Source organism: Carettochelys insculpta, chromosome 1 (genome assembly GCF_033958435.1).
Source record: "Carettochelys insculpta isolate YL-2023 chromosome 1, ASM3395843v1, whole genome shotgun sequence".
Lineage (NCBI taxonomy): Eukaryota > Metazoa > Chordata > Testudines > Carettochelyidae > Carettochelys > Carettochelys insculpta.
Window position 1 is genome coordinate 240472146 of NC_134137.1, and position 19351 is coordinate 240491496.

The 19351-nt window shown below is 43.2% G+C and overlaps 1 protein-coding gene across 4 annotated transcripts in view; it reads right to left on the reverse strand.

The window, feature by feature from the left end:
* The window catches only part of FAR2 (fatty acyl-CoA reductase 2), a 205132-nt gene that overhangs the window by 42881 nt on the left and 142900 nt on the right, over positions 1-19351 (reverse strand). For all 4 annotated transcript variants that reach the window (XM_075003113.1, XM_075003120.1, XM_075003130.1 and 1 more), the window contains exons 3-6: positions 14668-14843; positions 11785-11964; positions 6132-6309; positions 4607-4651 (exon numbers count right to left, since the gene is read on the reverse strand). In XM_075003113.1, the coding sequence (XP_074859214.1) occupies positions 4607-4651; positions 6132-6309; positions 11785-11964; positions 14668-14843 (579 nt within the window). The remainder of the gene's footprint in view (positions 1-4606; positions 4652-6131; positions 6310-11784; positions 11965-14667; positions 14844-19351) is intronic.

Here is a 19351-nt window from a genome sequence, read left to right on the forward strand (position 1 = left end):
CTGAAGCAATCAGTTGCCATTTGGGGCTCAGCTGGGATTGTATAATAAAGCACATGGGAGGAGCAGACAAGAGGTCTCTTGCTCCAGCTGTGGAGCAGGAGGGACCAGGCTACCAGGGAAGCTACAGAAGCTTCCTGGAACAGAGTACTGCTGGAGAAAGGCAGGCAGAGCCGTGGAGCTCTGGCCTGATACCACTTCCAGGCTTCAGAGCCTGAGATAAAGCCTGAGGGGACTTTGGTCGCTAGGAGACAGCCAGGGTAGGAGAAAGGCAGCAAGTCCACAACCCCTTGCTAATGATCATTTCAGACTGCAGTTTGCCCCGAGGTAGGGGCTAGATGACCACTGGCAGGGGGGTACTGAAGCAAGGCGTTATAAGGCTTGGGGTTTCCTAGGAGGGGAGGACCCCAGAGTGTGGGGCACTGTCACGGGACAGTACCCTGAGAGAAGGGCTCCATGGTCAGGGAGGGACATGGCTCCTGTTATAAGGTGGCAGAGAACCAAAGACAGATAAGAGTGGGTGAGATGCCGGCCAACAGAGGGCAATCCCGAGGCTGGATTGAGCTAACTCCTGAGTGAGCAGCTGGAGGCATCATGGCGGTGAATCAACAGCAGGTTACAGTGTGGAAGGCAACATCACAGTTGGACATGGTTGACTGCTTTTCTGCAAGCTGGTGGACAGACCGACCAGGGGACAAACCGTCCACAGCACAGAATCTGGATCCATGCTGACGAAAAGTGACACTCTTTTGTAGTGTTAGCTGAGGTGGAGGCAATATCAGCATTCGGGCACTCTAGCAGGGCGGAGCGGGGAAACGTGCATTGCTGCTGCCTCTGCTTGTACTGCACTCTAGATAAGCTTCAGTCTCCAGGGCTGATGATCTAGCCCTTTCCATGAACACTAATGTCATGAGACATTTTAAGAATGCCAGTACTTTTCTCTACTCAGTTATGGCAGGGCTCTAGATCAGGGCAAGGGGCAACCTACGGCCCATGGTCTGCATCTGCCCTGCCAGTGATTTAATCCAACCCTTAAGCTCCTGCTGGGGAGTGAGGTTTGCCCTACTCCACACAGCTCCTATGGGCCAGGGTATTTCCCTCTCCCTCAGAATTTCCCCACACTGCTGGGCTTTCTGTTCACGTCTTGCCTGAGCAGGGTGCCTCCTAGCTTCCTTAACAGAGGAGGTGAAAGAGGAGCCCCTTAATCTCTGGTAGTGCCTCCATCCATGGTGGCAACAGATCAGCCACCCAGTCCTTCCTGTCTGACACAGTCTCTTCCCTCAGACCTCCCAGGCCTGGAAGGGCCAGACATCCCTTCCCTCAGACATCTCCCAGGCAGACTTCCTCCTGCCCTTTACCTGCGGTTTCCTCTTCTGTTGCTTGTCAGTAGCTTGCCTTCCTCCCACAGCTCCTCTTCCGTAAGCCTATCTCACTGGCAAGGAAACTCTTAACAGGTTTTGGCAGGCCCTTGATTGGCCTCAGGTGTCCTAATTAACCTAGAGTTACCCCTGTTCACTTACCATGGGTAAAGAGACCTGCTTATCCTGAGACTAACACACTCACTGCCTTCTACCACTCTCCCGTAACCAGAAAGAGAATGTTGGCTGAGAGGGTCTCCTGTGACTGTGGAGCTTATTTCCAGTCCTCACTTCACTCACACATCAGAGCGAGCTCCTCTGGGCGACATCCGCTTGCTCCCTTGAGATATTCAAGCAGCAGTAGGAAATGCTCAGGGTTCCTTTCAGGTTCCCTTCTTTTGACCTTCACACTTGTTCCTGTTATATTTTTGGTTGTCTCCCCATACTTATTTGAGTTCCTGAGCCTGGTGGATCACACCCCCTTCCCACTGCCCCCTGCACCCCTTCCACCAAAAAAAAAAAAAAACCTGGGAAGGGTCCTTTGGGAGTGAGCATTCTTGAGCCTGCCTGCTTCCCAGACCTCAACAGGACCACTCTCCTGCAGCCATTTGTCCTGATCCTGTCACATTAGTCAAACTACCAGTCACCGGGGTGCTTTCAAACTGAAACAAGCTGACAAGTTCAACAGATTCTACCCCTGTTCCAGCTCACCCTTCAATCAGAAAGGCTGTCTCAGGTGCCCAATCTGCATTTGTGTGTGTTTCTGTTCTTTTGAATTTGATGTCTTACATGTATCCAGCTAAGAGGAGAGCCAGCACTGCACATGGGCTGCATTTGTTTCAGAAACCCCCTTCCTGAGATGAAGGATTGCTCCTGGGGGCTGGTGGTCTGTGACGAGGCTGAACTGTCTCCCATATAAGTACTGGTTTAATTTCTTCACACTCACACCATACTAATAACAAGGCTCCTTGCCTATTGTGCAGAGTTACCTTCTGCCACGGCAAGTTATCTGGAGGCAAAATGGTACAGGTCTGTCACTGCCACTCAGGATGGTTTGGGAAATATATGCCCCAATTCCATCTGAGAATGAGTTCCATTAACTTGTTAGGAAAGGGTGGGTTGAAGTGAGTAAATATGCTATCTGATGTGACCAATCGTTTTGCTTCTAGAAAAGCTTTTGGACACTCATGTGATCATACCCACTTTTGTCTAGCCTGCAGTAAACAGTTCAATAGATTAAATACTGTTTCTGTGGTTGGTACAAATTGGCTGCAGCATCATTTGTTGCAGTTTCCATCGCTATTCCAATTTCTACTGCGCATTTAAAGATAAGTTTTCCTCAGTTAAGAGCCTCTTCTGTATGCTTTCATTAAGTAGTCCATGCACAAATGTGTCTTTCAGGCCCTTGTTAACACCATCCTTTTTCGGACAATCTGACAATCCTTTTAACTCCATCACAAAGGAGGAAATACATTCATCTTCAGATGGATTCTGCTTATGAAACCCAAAAGCTTCCTGCTGTAATCAGGGGCTTGGTCACCACATGCTTTAGAACAATATAAAAGTTTTGCTTGCTGGTTTTTGTGGGGTGATCAGACTGCATACCATGCTGAATGTTTTCTTTTCCTTGCACTCAGTCATGACACGTTTTTCTGAGGGAATCTTATTTACTTCAACATGCTGCTCCAGCCAGTCTACAGATGTAGATCAGACCTCCCTTGGAGGTCCAGTGTGTCCTGGAACCACTTGGGGAAGGCAGCTCTGGATTTACTTCTGAATAAGTCGAGAACAGCTGGTCCAAGAGGTGAGCATAGCTGAACAGGTCAGTAATAGCAACCACAGTGTAATTATGTCATCATTGGTGAGACTGAAGAATTAAAATTTGGTAGTTCTTTTGCACACTATTAGCATGCACTTGGCACATGTAAAAATTACTTGACAAGGAACAAAACAGTGGAGAATCAGACTCAATATTTTAGTGTGTAAATCAAGCACATCTTATCATGATGTGACATAACGAGAAATGACAGTACACTTGAATCTCTTGAATTTGGCAACCATGGGAAATAGGGTGTGCTGGATAAAGGAATGTTTTGAACCATGAAGGGCACTAGGGTGGGATCATGGCATGAAAGGGGTGGGGTATTTGCCAGGTGCCTCGCTTCTGAGGGCACGTGTGGCTCTGCGCTTACTGACTGCTCCCAGGCATACACCTCTCCACTACTGCTATAGGAGCACCTGGGAAAAGTATCTGAAGAAGTGCTTTGCTGAGCTGCCATCCCCCTCAGCTTCGGGGCAGAGGGTGGGGAACATCAGTATGCAGAATTGTTTCCTCCTTCTCCTGCCAGGGTCCGAACCAGGCATACATGGGTTATGGCAGTTCGGGTGTAGAAGAACCACCACACTGCACTTGTTTCTTGGGAATAAGTGAACGTAAGTCTTGGTGCAGATCTTACCTAGAACTGAGCACTACCAACTGAAGCACATACGGGTGGTCCTGGAAATGATCGGTGCTACTAAGGTTTATATTTTACAACACAGTTTTCAGTAACAGACTGACATTTTCCAAGCCAGGTATCTATCCCAGACTGCACTTTCTTGGAAACTTTCTGCAGAAATGATTTGGTTACTTCCAAGTACAAGAATAGGGAAAAATACATTGTTTTGCCTCCATTAAAAAATTGTAACTACCATTTCATTGAAAAGCTCTAGCACCCATGTGCTTTGGAACAGGGACTTGCACAGGAGGTAGCTTAACTATCCGGAATGCGCCCCATGAAAATTTGCCTGAATTTTGACCAGTTCATAAGCCTCTGAAAATCACAGTTCACACATGCTCAGTACAGGTTTGGTAGAAGCTGGAAACTAGATTCTCCCAATATTCATCCACAGTGAATACATTCCAGACCTGTACCAGGATGAGCATTTGATACTCCCCACCCCGCATCTCTCTCTCTCACACACACTGTGAAAAACTAGTATGTGATTATGTAATTAAAGACATGATACATGACACATATGCATGAGAAGGGGACAAAATAAGCTTGCACAGGTAGCCTTAATTCTTTTATTTCTTAACTTTTCAGCATGTGACTATGCAGCCTTAATGTTTTCTTGGCTGCAGTATTGCTGTAAACATCTGGCCCATAAAGCCATATGGTATCTATTACAATTTAGGAAATTTTGTGGCATTTTCTGTACAAACCATTTTTGAACAAAGGACTTTTATTGGCAGTAGTAATGATACGTACCGCAATAATCATTCCGCTGGCTCCATTGAAGTTGTCAATCCAACCCTACAAAAAAGAAACACCTCTTTTTTAATATTTCTTTCAACAATATTTTGTTCATACAGGCCTCAAAAAGGGTTACTGTGCTATGGTATAGATGAAGTGATCAGAGCATTGTTAAAAAAGATGCCAATTTAACTGGGGCAACTGCCAGGGAGCAACAGCGTAAAGTACTGATTTTAAATAAAGGAAATTTTTAAATGAAAAAATATGTCAAATAGCTGGATCTGTCAGCAGCATACGATACAGACAAATTTTGTTTTAAATTTTGTTCTAATTTTGTTTTCGAGTAATATTTTGACTGTGTCACCCAGATCTGACTTTCTAAATGCCATGCAACCTTAGCGTTTATGCAATCACATCTTACTTATAATTAGAGACCAGTGCAGGTGCAAAGTTGGTATTCACATCCACATATGCAAAAACCATCCATGGATAGCCACAGCCACATCCATGGGGACAGATATCCATAGATTTGTATAGCTCTGCTTATAATGATCAGTGTGGCGTGCCTGTGTGAGGGTCAGACTGGTGGCAATTTATCTGATTTTTTTTCCTGAGGTTTTCAAATCCAAGTAAGAACATCAGTACTCTTCAACAGCGCAGTACTGCAGTAAGGAAAGTCACATGTTAGAACTTATAACATTCTGGCATTATTATGCCCCACTCTGTTCTTCCAAGATGGATATTTTGGCCCTGATACAAGGTGTTGTCTGAACTTTACCTGATGCCATTCAGGTAGCAGAAGACTAAATCATCTTTATGACTCGAGTGCAAGCCTAGAATATGTTGCACTCACTAATGTTAATGCCAGATTTGGCCTAGAATACTTATTCCAGTCTATAAATGTAGCTGCATTCAAGTTCCATGTGTGATATGCCTGATATTTGCAACAGTCCCTGTAAATGTGCATCTGGAGCATCTCATCTTGGTGATTTGTTGAATGTCATGTCAAAGGTAGCCAAAGCCTATTGCAAAACACCCTCACAACTGGCCCCACCTGGCACGTCTAGCAGACTGCCTCAGCATAAAGGACAGGGTTTGAATGTGCAGGAAGCCTAATTTATCCTGTGAGCCTGAGAAGTGGTCCCCTGCCTCCTTTCTGGGGTACATTGGCATGGCATTGTGGAGAAGCCCTCTCGTCACGGGACTTCACTCTCCAGTATTGCAAGTCCAGCATTTCCCACCAATATTAAACTCAATTCATTATTTTTTTAATCTTTAAGCATTTTTTTAATTTTTTTTTTCAGATTGCAAGTATGTCCCCTTCCGGGAGACGCTGAGCAAATCTTGCAGTTCTGCACCAGATGCTGCCTGCTCCCATCTCCCATTGCCCTGCCTGAAGACTTTGAAGATGACTAGCAGGCATCTTTGTAACAAGGGTTGTCCCCAGGCAGTAAGGCTGGATGTAGAGCAGGAACCTCAGCTGAATCTGGAGAGAACTCAGTGGGGAAACCGTTAAAAGAAGGAAGGTAATCAGGCTTACTGGAAAAGGCTCATGCCAGCTGGCTCCCACAATGGATGGCCTGATGATGGCAATGTTGAAGTGCTCTCTCTCTTGCTGGACCAAGTGCTCGGCCAAGGCTTTGGTGTAGGTATATGTATTGGGCCAGTCCCCAATCAGCTTGGGTGTAATCTCCTGAATGATCGATTCATCCATCCACCTTGAAGGAGAAAGAAAAGAATTATATTGACAAACTACACAAAACAGATTGATTGAAAAGCAGAAGATGATAAACTGATTTGCCAATATAGCCTGCCTCTTGTAGTTCTAAGACTCTTACCTGCATTAAGAAAGTCAGCAACTAAAATACTTTTAGACTAAAGAAGGAATAACTGGTAAGCACCATAGAAGAAACATCCAGAGAGACCCTTGGGATCTGGCACATAGAGAATTAATATCCCTTGTAATAATAGATTTTTAAAGCCAAAAGAGGCCATCAGGTCAGTTAAATTGACCTGTATTTCACAGGTGGAGCCAGGTACACATTTTCAACTAGATGTTTTTTCTCCTCCATGAAATGAAGAAGTTCTGCCCAGCCAAATATAACCAAAGACGCAAGATTCTCAGCCTGTTTTATGAAGGGTTTCATATTCTAAAAGTCTGAAACTATCACCTTGGGCACAGCAAAATCCAGGATATTACACGGAGGACAGAGTTAACCAGCTTGCATACATTTCCCCAAAGGAATGAGAAAACTGAAACCCTGGTGAGATTTTTCTCACTGGTAAAGCCACACTGATTTGGCTACACCAGTGCAAGCCGCTAGGGTAAAATCCTGGCTCCACTGATACAGGATTTCAGCCATAGATATAGATATGCTGCACCAGCATTGTTTACTGATGCAAATTTTCCTGCTCTAGACATGCTATTAGGGATTTTCATAACCTGGCCCTGTAGTTTCCTCTTCATGTGCTTGGTCTGCTCCAGTCAAAGCACAAAGGTTTGGCCCCTTTTAAGTGAGGGGTAGAGCGGTTCAGTAAATAAGCTGAGGCTACTATTTGAGAGACGTGAATGTTAGCCCTGACTGTACCAGAGGTGGCTTTGTAGAACTTTTCTTTAGTCTCAGTTTCCCTATCTGTTAAAGGAGGTGAATGATATTTGCTTTCCCCTCTGCCAAAAGGTATTTCTATGGAGATGAATGAATGCCAGTGGCTGGCTCAATAAGTGTTGTGCATTTCCACCTAATCTAATAATTTTGAAATCGCGGTTGCCTTATTTCAAAATAGATAAACCTCATTCTAAAAAGAATAGCACGTATTTCAAAACAGCCATTTCAAAATATTGCGAAATAAACCACGGTGTGTCCAATGGCTCTATTTTGAAATAAGCTCTAGGGTCACATCTAGACTGCCCATTAGCACTGTGCTGCTGATGTCAGCGCTGTACTAATTACAGGTCGCGAAACTGCACATGGAGGACCTTTCAGGCATAAGGAATTGGTGACAGAGGGGGGGCTTTGCCGGCAGAGGCATGTCCACATAGCCTCCGTACTGCCACGCCCTCCCCCGCTCCCCGCATCACACAGCTATGCTAATTACCGCATGAGTTTGCAAATGGTCCTCCATTTGCAATTTTGTGACCTGTCATTAACATAGGGCTGCCAGCAGCAGTGCTGTGCTAACGGGCCATCTAGATGTTACCTTGAATTTTCTGACAAAACATTTTTTTCCCCAATTGAAAACAACAGATGGACCAAAGCAAATGAGTGTTTGCAGGAAAGGATAGGTTTTATGAATCCTGATTGTGGAAAGAGTTTTCAGCATTTTTGAAACAAAAAGTTTCCTTTTCTGATACAAAACAACTTTTCAGTCTATAAAAGGTCAAAATTAAAACAACATTTCTACCATCCCCCCAACAATTTCAGATCAGATTATAGGTTCATGAAAAATTTCAAGATTTTCAATGTCTCATCATAAGCAGGGAAATTTTCATACCAGCCTGTGTTGCAGAGGCAAGTGCCCTGGGCAGTGCTTATGCACAGCTGAACACAAGGGCATTCAGCAATGCACATGCAGAAGCAATGGCAGTCAGGGAGACTTTGGAAAATATCTTTATGAATGAGCAGATAGCCACATGAATCTGCTGCATTTTAACTATTGTGATCCCTCCCCCAATGATGTGTGCTTGATCTTTATGAAAACACCCCCAACTGCAACCCACCCCACGTGAACCACTAAATGACACTGTGGTTTTCATAACAAAAAACATTCTTTTTACTTAGGCAGGGTGAGGGTGAAGTGTTAAGAAAAAGAAGGGAACCTCAGCATCACGAATGGTGGAATGTGAGACTTCTGTAGTGTGGAGAGGTCCTGGAGATGGACCGTGAGACTATCCCTTGCCCTCCCCACCTTTTTTGGGGTCCCTGATGAGGGGGAGCTGGAAAATATCAAGAGGAGACCAGGCAAAAGGATGAGGAGGTTGTATAAATGAGTCCTTGGGTGGGTGTCCTCCTGCAGTTCCAGCATGGACCACAGGAGGTTGGTCTGCTCCTTAACAGCTCTGCAGCATATTGGAGTATGCTTTCTTGCCACTGCTGGGGTCACTTTCTGTCAGTAGTGGCTTTGGCTCACTCTGTCACAGCCTTTTCAAGTTGCTGCAAGATAAGGTCCTGTTTCGATCTTTTCCTGGGGCACATCACAGCAACCTTGTCTCCCGGTTGCCTGTTGAAGACAGTCAAGGTCAAAATTTAGATACAATTTTTAAACATGACACAATGTGCTGATCCATACAATGTTTGAAAATCACTGCAACTTTTTTCTCCCAAGGCCACTTTTGGCTTCTTAAGGATGACAATGAATCGACCACTACAGCACAGAAACTATTAGTTATCCAGACCATTTTACTGTAAACATGGCAAGATCCTGGCAACTTAAGGATGGGGATGTGGTTTGAAACAAAGTCCTGTAAAACGTAAAGCATGGAAGAAAATCTCATGGTGACTCATGGTGGGCTGGGAGAGGTGTCAGTCCTATAAAATATAAAGCAGGGAAAAAACTTCCTTGGCAAATCCTCATATGTCCTTTGCAGATGTGTGGTTACAGAGGGAGGGGAGAGAGCTGGGGAGACCTCCAGCAGCATGGTGGGAAGGGAGTGGGGCAGGAGAGCCTGCCATCCACATGGAACAGGGAGACAGAGCGCCCATCAGCCAGGTGGTACGACAGGGAAATTCTGGGAAATTTAAATGGCTTGGGAGCAGTGTGATAATGTTAAGGGGACAAACTTTAATGAAACTTCCTTTGCTTCTTCTAGATTGCCAAAAGAGACATCAGCTTCCCAAGAATAACAGAGAGTAAAAAAGAAAATATGGCCATATTGTGTGAGCACAGGGCTGAAAATTTGCCAAAATGCAGTGGGGTGCCATGATGCCAGATTAGTTGCTGGCTGCCTGGCGTGGCAAGGTGTACTAGCATGGCACCTGGACTAAACCAGGCCTCCCCAAAAACCTTATGTGAAAAACAAACAAGTACCTGACTGACACCTTTATGGAGATCTCCAAAAAGGATAAGCACTCCATACCCAGAAATATTAGCAGCTGCTCTAACGGGCATAGATCTACTGCACCTAACCTGCAACCCACTTCTAGAAGTTCAAAAAACATGCTCAACAAAAGTAAACCTATAGCCCAACCCAGCTGCAGCCTGCTTGTGACAGTTTAAAAATGTATACTCACCAGAAGAGCTCTCTCCAGCGTTGATGGACTTCAGAGCATCCAGTGCTGATGAGGGAACTGGTTCCAGGATGACAAAGAGTTCCGGGTTGGCAGGATCAGCTTCCTTGAGCATCTGCTGACTGGCGGGGATCTCCTCCTCATCAGCCTGCACCTCCTCCTTGCCCTCTTGGCTCTCACTGGAGACCTGGGAACAGTCTCCTGAGGAGTCCATACTACCCTCAGGGAGCGCGGCTGGGTTTCTTCCCAGGAATGGTGCCAAGTAGCTTGTAATAGAGGCATGTTTTGGGAGATGTCCCAGACCACCTGTTGGCCTCTCTTACCTTCCGATAATTCTGCCTGAGCTCCTTGATCTTGACCCGGCATTGCTGAGTGCCCCGGTGCACCCTTTCTCCATCATGCCCTAGGAAATCTTCCCATAAATGTCCGCATGTCATCTGCTGATTCGCAGTCTGCTCAGTACAGACTCGCCACCCCACATAGAAATGAGATTGAGGCTCTTCTTACGGCTCCATGCTGGGTCTCTTTTGCAATCCTGAGAACTCAGATCAGAACTAAGACCCTGAGAAATCATGATGGCTAGAGGCAAATAAAACAAGTTTCTTGGACTCTCCTACTAAATCCCGTGCAGGGAAAAAGCCTTCTTAAGCTTTGAAACTCTGCGCAGGGCAAGGCATGCTTCTGTCTGGAAGCAGGGTCTGCACAGCCTGGCAGCCATGTGGTGGGGGTTAGGGGGATAGCCATGTGGTGGTGTCTGTGTCAGGGGGTGGGGGACTTGATTTTCACCCGGCACTGCTGAGCATCCCTGGTGTAACCTAACCTTTCTCCAACATGCCCTGGGAAATCTTCCTATGAATGTCGCATTTCTTTTGCTGGCTTGCACAGAAATGAGATCCTGGCTCTCTTGATGGCTCCATGCTGGGGCTTTTTTGTGATCCTGTGAAATTATGGCTAGTAGATGTACTGCTGAGATGCGATCCTGAGGCCTGCTCACCATGTTGGCCAGAAAGGAAAAGAAATGAATTCCAAGTCAAGGGCTGGTGACCACTGCTTCTGTCACCTACTTCCTGCTCACCTGGAGAGCAGAGAGGTGAAGTCATGACCAGAGACGACACATTGGGGGTAGTGTTGGATATTTTTGGAGGCTAATAAAATCGATTTTAATAACACTGCTGTCCGCACTAGCACTGAAAAACAGATTTTGGTGTTGCTCCCAGTGAAATCAGGTTTACCAAAGCCAACATTAGAGCCTCTTAAAATCGATCTATTGAGACCTATGGTGAAGACTGATGCTTTATAAAACTGACCTAATACACCCGAATTCAATTTTTAACCCCTAGTGTAGACAAGGCCTGAATTCTCCAGCTGAGCTGTGATTTTCTCACTACCACAAACAAGCACCATCAACTGACTCCATGCTGCACCATGAAGTCTCACATGCCACTACAGCTAAAGACTGTGAGAGAACAGCTGAAATAATTGGCTTGATACAGCTGGATCATTTTATTTGCTAATTCTTCCCTATTGAAATGAAAACTACTATTGGAAGGTTGATCCAAATGACAATCTAATGGGACTTCAACAGACCTCCAAATACTCAGAGGTTATGTCTATACTGCTAGTATTTACAGAAAATATGAATACAAATGATTTATAGGGAAGACCAAAATACTAACGTTATTGCATACAAGCACACCAGAATGACTTCACCAAACAATGTTTTGAAAGTTGATCTCCTGGAGATATTTGCAATTCAAATTGTCACTTCAGGTTGTGTCCTTCTGCTATTACCCACCTATGTCCCAGAACTCTTAGCAGATGTGAAAGAGTGAAGGGCATTGCAATGATAGCTGGTCTGGGAGAATACTCCATAGCATGGGTGCATGAACAATCCAGTCACAATTTTTCTGTGGAGGTGAAACGTTGCACTGGCATTAGAAAGGAAAGCTATGTCTGTTATCTACTTACTCCACTAAGTCGCAGAGCTTCTTGGTCTCAACAGGTGGTGGGTAGATGACTTCATCTATATTTCTTCTATTACAATTTGCATAGGCAGTGGAGATGTGGATAAAGGCCTCAAGTTTCTGCATCTGCCGGGCCAGCAACAGGAGCTGTTGTGTGCCCATGACATTTAGCAGCAGGGCATGTCTGGATAAGGGGGGAGAAAAAACAAACAAAAGGAGTCCAGATGGGATGAATATGTTAAAACTACACATATGGCAAACCTCTCCTTGGAGGCAAATCTCCACTGTGGAGGAAATGGGTCACAGCAGAAGAGGAAAGTTAAATGAGATGTAAAATTAGTTTTCAAACTTATATTGTTGGGAGTCTTCTACTATAGATCTGCTACTCTGGTCAAAAGCTATAACACGGGGATATTTCTGCACAATCCAATGGACTGGAGGCAAAGTTCCTCTCTAATTTATTATGGAAACTAAAACTGGCAGCAACTCCTTGATGGCATGTTTGCTGAACAACCATTCCACCACAAGAAAAATAGACCTATGTAAACAAGGAAATGAAGTGTTATCCCTACTGACTTTTCAGCCCCATTCAGATTGTCTATCTGGTCTTGAAGGACACAAGCTGTACTGACACACAAGGGATTCCAGATAAATAACAAAGGTCTTGTCCAGAGCAATGGAACAATAGTGAAAGAAACTAAAATTACAGGTAATAAAATGAGGGATTCCCAAGGGCTGGGGTAAACAGTTACTAAAGAAATAAGGGCAAAGGTTACCAGTGTGAATGTCTTTCTTGAAACACTCAGGATATGTGCAAGATGCTCTGGTGGTTGTCTGCAGGGGGTCTGACTAATATGTGGTCTCCTCTTTCTTGAGCTTGCTTGTTGGCTTCACATTAAAGGAAGCTGCTCTCCTCCATGGAGGCAGAGACACCGGGGAAGATGGGGACAGTTTCAGCAAACCTGTCAGCAGGAAGAGCTTTCAGTTTGGGGGGCAGGGAAGAGGAACTCGATCTCAAGTCAGCTGGACTGGAGAGAAATACCCCTGGGTTATTTCTGGCCAAAAAAATTGATTTACATTGATTTATTTTGCATATACTGCACCATCTCACTTAGTTTAAATTGTAGCAGAGTGAATAACAGGTTTTGTAGCTCACTGACAATACTTGGGGGAAAAGTGTTGGAGAAATTAAAGTGATTCAAAAATGTTCAGCAAATAAAATTGAAAAACAAAATGTTTCAGGGCAAACAAAATGATTTGTTCCACTCAAAATGCAACATAGCATTTTGATTTAAAGCTTTTTAAAACACAAGTAAAGAAATTCTGAATAAAAAGTGATTATAAATTGAAAAATCAAAATGCTGGATTTAGAAAATGTTGAAATGTTTTACTTTTACACTTTCTTACCTTGATATGAAAAATCTGGAGAAACAAACATGAAGTTGCAAAACATGAAAAAGTGTTCCTGAATATCTATTTGTTTTTTAATGGGAAAAAATTTGTCTGAAAAATTTCAGCCAGTTCTCCCTATAATCTCATTTCAAGGACTGTGTTTTTGGAATACAAGAAAATTCAATCATGAAATCCACTACAATGCTCTGGGAGAAATTTCCGCCTGGCCCTTGTGATGATTAACTAAATATAGTTACAAGTTACAATTATAAGTATATCTATATTAACAAGTCCTCATGTTGATCAATACAGAAACACATTCAATATAATGTCTCAGAGAGGAATAGTTTAACTGTCATTAATAAAGCTCTTTTAGGGCCTGTATCTATGTCCATGATCATATCTTTATAATTTTTAACATGGGGCTCAAAGGCACTAATCACAATTCAGACCCCATTATGCTAGGGCATCGTTTGTTAATATGCAACAATATACAAACCATGTGTTTCTCAAGGAAACCCCTGAAGTGACTGGCCATCTTTTTAAAGTGCTTCATTACAATGAAGGCAACATTTCTAAAGTTGGGGGAATATTTTAAAGTGTTAAGCATCTGGTGATTTGCTATTTAAAATATTCTACTTCAAAAATATATCATTTCCTTCCTCGAGTTACTTCTATTGAAAAAGTGAGATCAACAACCCTAGGGGCCGTGTCTACACTAGCCAAAAACTTCGAAATGGCCATGCTAATGGTCATTTCGAAGTTTACTAATGAAGCGCCGAAATACATATTCAGCGCCTCATTAGCATAAGGGAGGCCGCGGCACTTCGAAATTGATGGGGCTCGCCACTGCGCGGCTCGTCCAAACGGGGCTCCTTTTCGAAAGGACCCTGGCTACTTCGAAGTCCCCTTATTCCCATGAGCCACGGCCTCCCGCATGCTAATAAGGTGCTGAATATGTATTTCAGCGCTTCATTAGTAAACTTTGAAATGGTCATTTGCATGGCAATTTCGAAGTTTTTGGCTAGTGTAGACGTAGCCTAGCTGTATTGTCACAGAGTTAAAGGCAGTGTAGACTTATTTCAAACTCCTTCCACATAGCCCTGCCAAAATATCTCTGTGCAGCCCCTAACTCTCTCCTGCTATTCCAGTTCTGGGGCCGTGCCTAACTATGTCACTGCACTACAATCCTAATTTGCAGCATTTCATCTCAGTTCTGAGCTTCATGTCACAATGCCAAAGTACCTCAATCTTTATATATGTGTGTGTTTTTATTAAGGTTTGGAGCACATGATATTTTAGGCAGTCACTAATTTGACCCCTTTAAATTGTTTATCTAATCCACAATCTATATGGAGTTTGAAAAACTTACTTGGAAATTTAATATAGTAACTGTACAAGAAAAACACTGAATAGTCTCTGCTACTCTGTGTGCCCCAGTAAAATGCTCTGCTCTGCTTAATAAATGGAAAACAGCAGAGAAGAAGGGACATACTTCAGTGGCTCATCAAAGCGAACAGTTGCTGCACAGTGGAAGACAACATTGACATGGGACACGAGCTCCTGTGAGTCCTTGGCGCTGATGGCTAGATTTGGTTGGGTGAGTTCTGCATTAATAGGCTTAATCTTCTCCTGGAAGTTAGGGCAATCTTCCCGGACTCTGTCAAAGACCTAGAAGCAGAAACACAATGATCAGCTGCTAACTCATGGACTAATCTTATCATTCCCACTCACGACAATGCTACCCTGATTAATAGCCCGTTTGCATTTGTATTGCAACAGCTGATGAAACTAACTGTGAGTGACAGAGGCAAGAGATGCTTTATTGGGGCATGTGGGCAGATAAATAATAATGGACCTGATTTAAAAAAACAAAACAAAACAAAACAAAAAACAAAACCAAAAACATCACCTAAAAGTTTGAGTAGAGGATGAGTTAGTTCCCTAGCTGCATAATGAACAAAAGGGCTCAGAATTCCATGTCTTCCAGGGAATCCACAAGAGGTTCCATGCACCCACAATGGCTCTGCAACCCCCTATACACAATCTGGCTAGCATGCACCAATGGAGCTGTGTTGCCAGGACCTCTTCAACTGGCGACTGCCCCTCTAGAAACTTACATGAACAGGTGAAAGATGAGGGAACCATCTGGAGTGGGACATACAGGAAAAGTAAAGCCACATAAGGCTTTGCTGACTTTCTGCTGATTGTACAGAGGCCACGAGGGGAGGAGGAAGATAATGAGCACCATCATGCTTCTAGCTCTCCCCCGTCACCAACTGCTGATTTCTTCTCATGGTTATGTAGTTGGAGTCCCACAGCTGGAGAAGAGTGATCAGAACTGGGAAGATTATACGGCTGTGTATCTTTCCATTACTATGCTCTCTGTTGTCAAAGATACTGTCCTACCTGTGACTTGTTCTGTTTATGGAAGGGTGTGAAGTACTTATTTTACAATAAACATACACTAAATAAAAGATATAGAAATAGATTAAATTGCAACTAAAGCAAATATTCTCTCATCTGACTAAGGAACTATCATCCTTCTGTTTATTTGGTCAAGAAATCCAGAAAATCCCCCAGGTTTGCAACAATATAGAAGTGACCAGGATCTGATAAGCCACCTCCCTAAAACAGCATGTTGTCTGGTTGGTCTCTTTTCTTCAACATATTGCCAAGTGGTTCTTAATAAACAAGAAATCTTCAAGTGAGCAAGTTAACAGGAGTCTGGACATAAAGATGTTTCATCTTTTACAAAATTCCCAGGTGTGTATTGGGAGCAGTATCTTAGCGATGGTAACTGGATTTACAGCTGTAAATCATTCCCAAAGTATCATACATGGAATCACTGGTTTTACAGTTAAAAAAAATCCTATACAAAGTCTCTGAAATAGGCTAGATTTTCAAAGGCACCAATGTAAGGTTGGTGCTCAATTCTCATTTAGTTTTAATAGGAACTGGGTGCCTAATGCACTTGGGTGTATAGAGAAAGTACCCTAATCTGCATCATTTCAATGTCAACATATGAAGGGATTAGAAGGTAAGGTCTGGTGAGACCAAAACTGATCTGTATTTTAGCTTAGAAGTATTGTAATACTAGAGTCCTGGGGCCTCAAGATATCAGGCCTGATTCTCCATTGCTGTGCCTCTTGTGTAGTCATTTACACCAGTGCAAAAGGAGAGTAAAACCCTGAACCACACTGTTTTAAACTCCAGTTTGGGCAATTACGTTCTGCCTACATCTAAATTCCAACTGTTTTCCCCATTACGTAGAATATTCTTTAATTTCTCTCGTAACTATTGTGCAACATTGCTTCAGGCTGCTGGGTTTCACTTCAAAAGATTCATTGCATTTCAGTGAAGGGCAAGGCAATTTCTAAATGGAAGACTGTAACTCAGTGTAATGCTTTTGAATTCAGCTGGGTGATAAGACCTCCGTAAATCAGATTCACGTCAATGGAGCAGTTGTTTCATCAAAATCCATTGAAACATTTAAAGAATCTGAAGGTCTGACAATGAGACTCAACCTATGAAGATTTAAAAAGACAAAAAAAAACGCAGCCAACTTGATGATGATGCTTTTAGCTGAATAAATGACTAACATGTACAGTCCAGAGTTTCCTAGGGCTAGGCAATAATTATTTTTAAATGGTGATTATCAGTTGAAATTACTGAGTTTATCTGATTAATCTTCATCAGTGATATGAGAATTTATGACTGTGCAGGCTCTTCCCCTTCTTAAGGGATCTTCAAAGGTAAGCAAGTATTTAAAAACAGATGTGTTAGTGGGCTCGCCAGCTGGAAATGCTAAATTTCATGCGCAGAGAAGGTACAGAGTCAGAGGAACTCCCAAAATGACTAACATTGCATCGAATAGTAGAAAGGAAAAAGTGTTGTTTTTTCCACCCATGTACTTAACAATTGCCATGGTTAAGAAAACCCAGGAAAACCGATGCTGGCATGCTGTGGTTTCAGTGTAAGCTATTTCTTCTCTGTCATACTGGATATTATCATGTCTGCATAACAGGCCGTCATAAACCCACCAATCACTTATGTCGCATTCAATCCTCAAACTAAAACTTAAAGTGCTTCTGCTGCCTCTCTGCATATGGGTGAGATGCATTCCAGAATCTCCAGAGTTGTTTTTATTCCATACTGCCATATTTCCTTGTCCCAGGAATAGTCAGATTTCTGGGATTAAAATTTACTTCATTTTTCATGCTTTGCAGAGATGGTTCGGGGACCATCCCAAATGCAATGCATCGTCCGAAAACATCTGCTGGGTGCGTGTTCCAAACCTTTACTCTCCCTTTCTATTGTCTACCCAGGGCTTGATCTCACTTTCCCAGAGAGCGAGAGAGGTGAAAAAACAATGCTTTGTACCCAACACCCACCCCAAAAGGTGAAGATAATTCATAACTGCTCCTGCCAGTGAGTCTTAATTAGAACGACTTCTGCATAAAAGTCCCAGTTAAACAGTTCATCTCAGGCCACCTGCAAAATTGAAAAAGGAATTCATCAGATGGTTTGATAGGTCAAACATTTACACCTTCCCTTTTTACTCAGAGAAAATTCTCAGCAAAATAATATTTTGTAGCAGAGACAAAAAAACAGGGACTAAAATTTCTCCTGCTTTACAGGTACATTGCCAAGTCTGGCAGTTTAACCAGTTCTGTTTTCTGATAGCTGTTTGCAGATGGGTGCAGTTTCTTTACTTTTTTTTTCCCCCCCAGATGTGGGCCTCACTCATAATCTATACCTTTACCACTAGTAAATGAGATCAGTGACATACGCTCCAAACAGAGCAGTAGGCCACTCAGAAGCTTTAGCTGGACCAGAAAACAGGGCCCATTGTACTTAGCACTGACTCCCACAGCAAACCCATCACACCCTTGTGCACCTGTGATCTGCACTGGATAAGTCTATTTCTAACTGCCATGCAGACTGCCATTTTTAATCCGTAAGGGAGTGATCTCACAAAGTGCTGAATACACAGGCCTGACCCAGCACACTGCAATCCACGGAGGAGTGTGTTTTCTAAGTGCTAGTCACAGAAGGTATGAGTTGTTATAGCCCCTCCTTTGGAGCCTTGGTTCTTTCACTTTAAACAGTGGCAGGTCACACTTTTGGCCTACACAGCAGAAACCTCAACAGCACTTTACATGTGCTTAACTTGAATCATACGGACAGGTGAGCATGTGCTTATATGACTTGCTGGACGAGGGCCAGAGTGCTTGGCACATTACAGGTTTCAGCACTAAGTCCCGATGTGGTCCAGGGCCTGGCTCTCAGAGGACTGCCTCTCTGCTACGGTGGTATCAAAGCACTTAAGTCTGAGCTACCAATCTCCTGCTTTCATTGGGAGGTGCTGCGGAAATCTGCTATGTATCTCCTGCTTGGTATAAGAGGCCCTGTGTCTGCAGACCTTGAAAACGTGCTTTTATTAGGCTTTTGTGAAGGGAGCAGGGAGGAGATAAACTTGGAAAACAGCAATAGTAGAAAGCTGTTAAATTGAAAGAAATTCCAAGAACACCAACAGAAATGATCTTGAGCCTGAAATTTATGGTTTATAAGGAAAATTTAATAGGATCAAATACAAAGAGTTTGACTAAACAGATAAAATGAATAAGTAATCTGTCCACAGGTATTTAAAAGTAAACAATAAGGAAGGGTAAGAATTGTTTATCAGAATCTAAGGGAACATAAGGAATAATTAAGTAAAGAAAAACTATGTAATTAAGCAGAGGAAAATTAGGGTTGACTGTCAAAGCAAAACCTTAAACAAAATGCCTTCATAAAAGTGAGCTCCATTAGCCCACAAATCATCTCAGACAGCAAGTGGTGGAAAGCCCCATTGTTTACAACATTTAAAAGTAGTCTAGACAACAATCACTAGTATATGCACTGTAAGGGAAAGTCTTATGATCATTTTATATATATATATATATATATATATATATAGAGAGAGAGAGAGAGAGAGAGAGAGAGTGTGTGTCTATTGATGGTGTGCTTGTTGAAGAATTCCTCTTAAACAGCAGAGTTACGACCACAGAATTTGGTGTGCAGCATTCTCTTACCCTACCTTAAACCAAGGTCAGGGTTTGGTTGTGCCTGGGATGTGGGAAATGCCTGAAATCCCAGAACATGGAAAGGGAGGGGCAGCTGGAGGACTGAGGTGA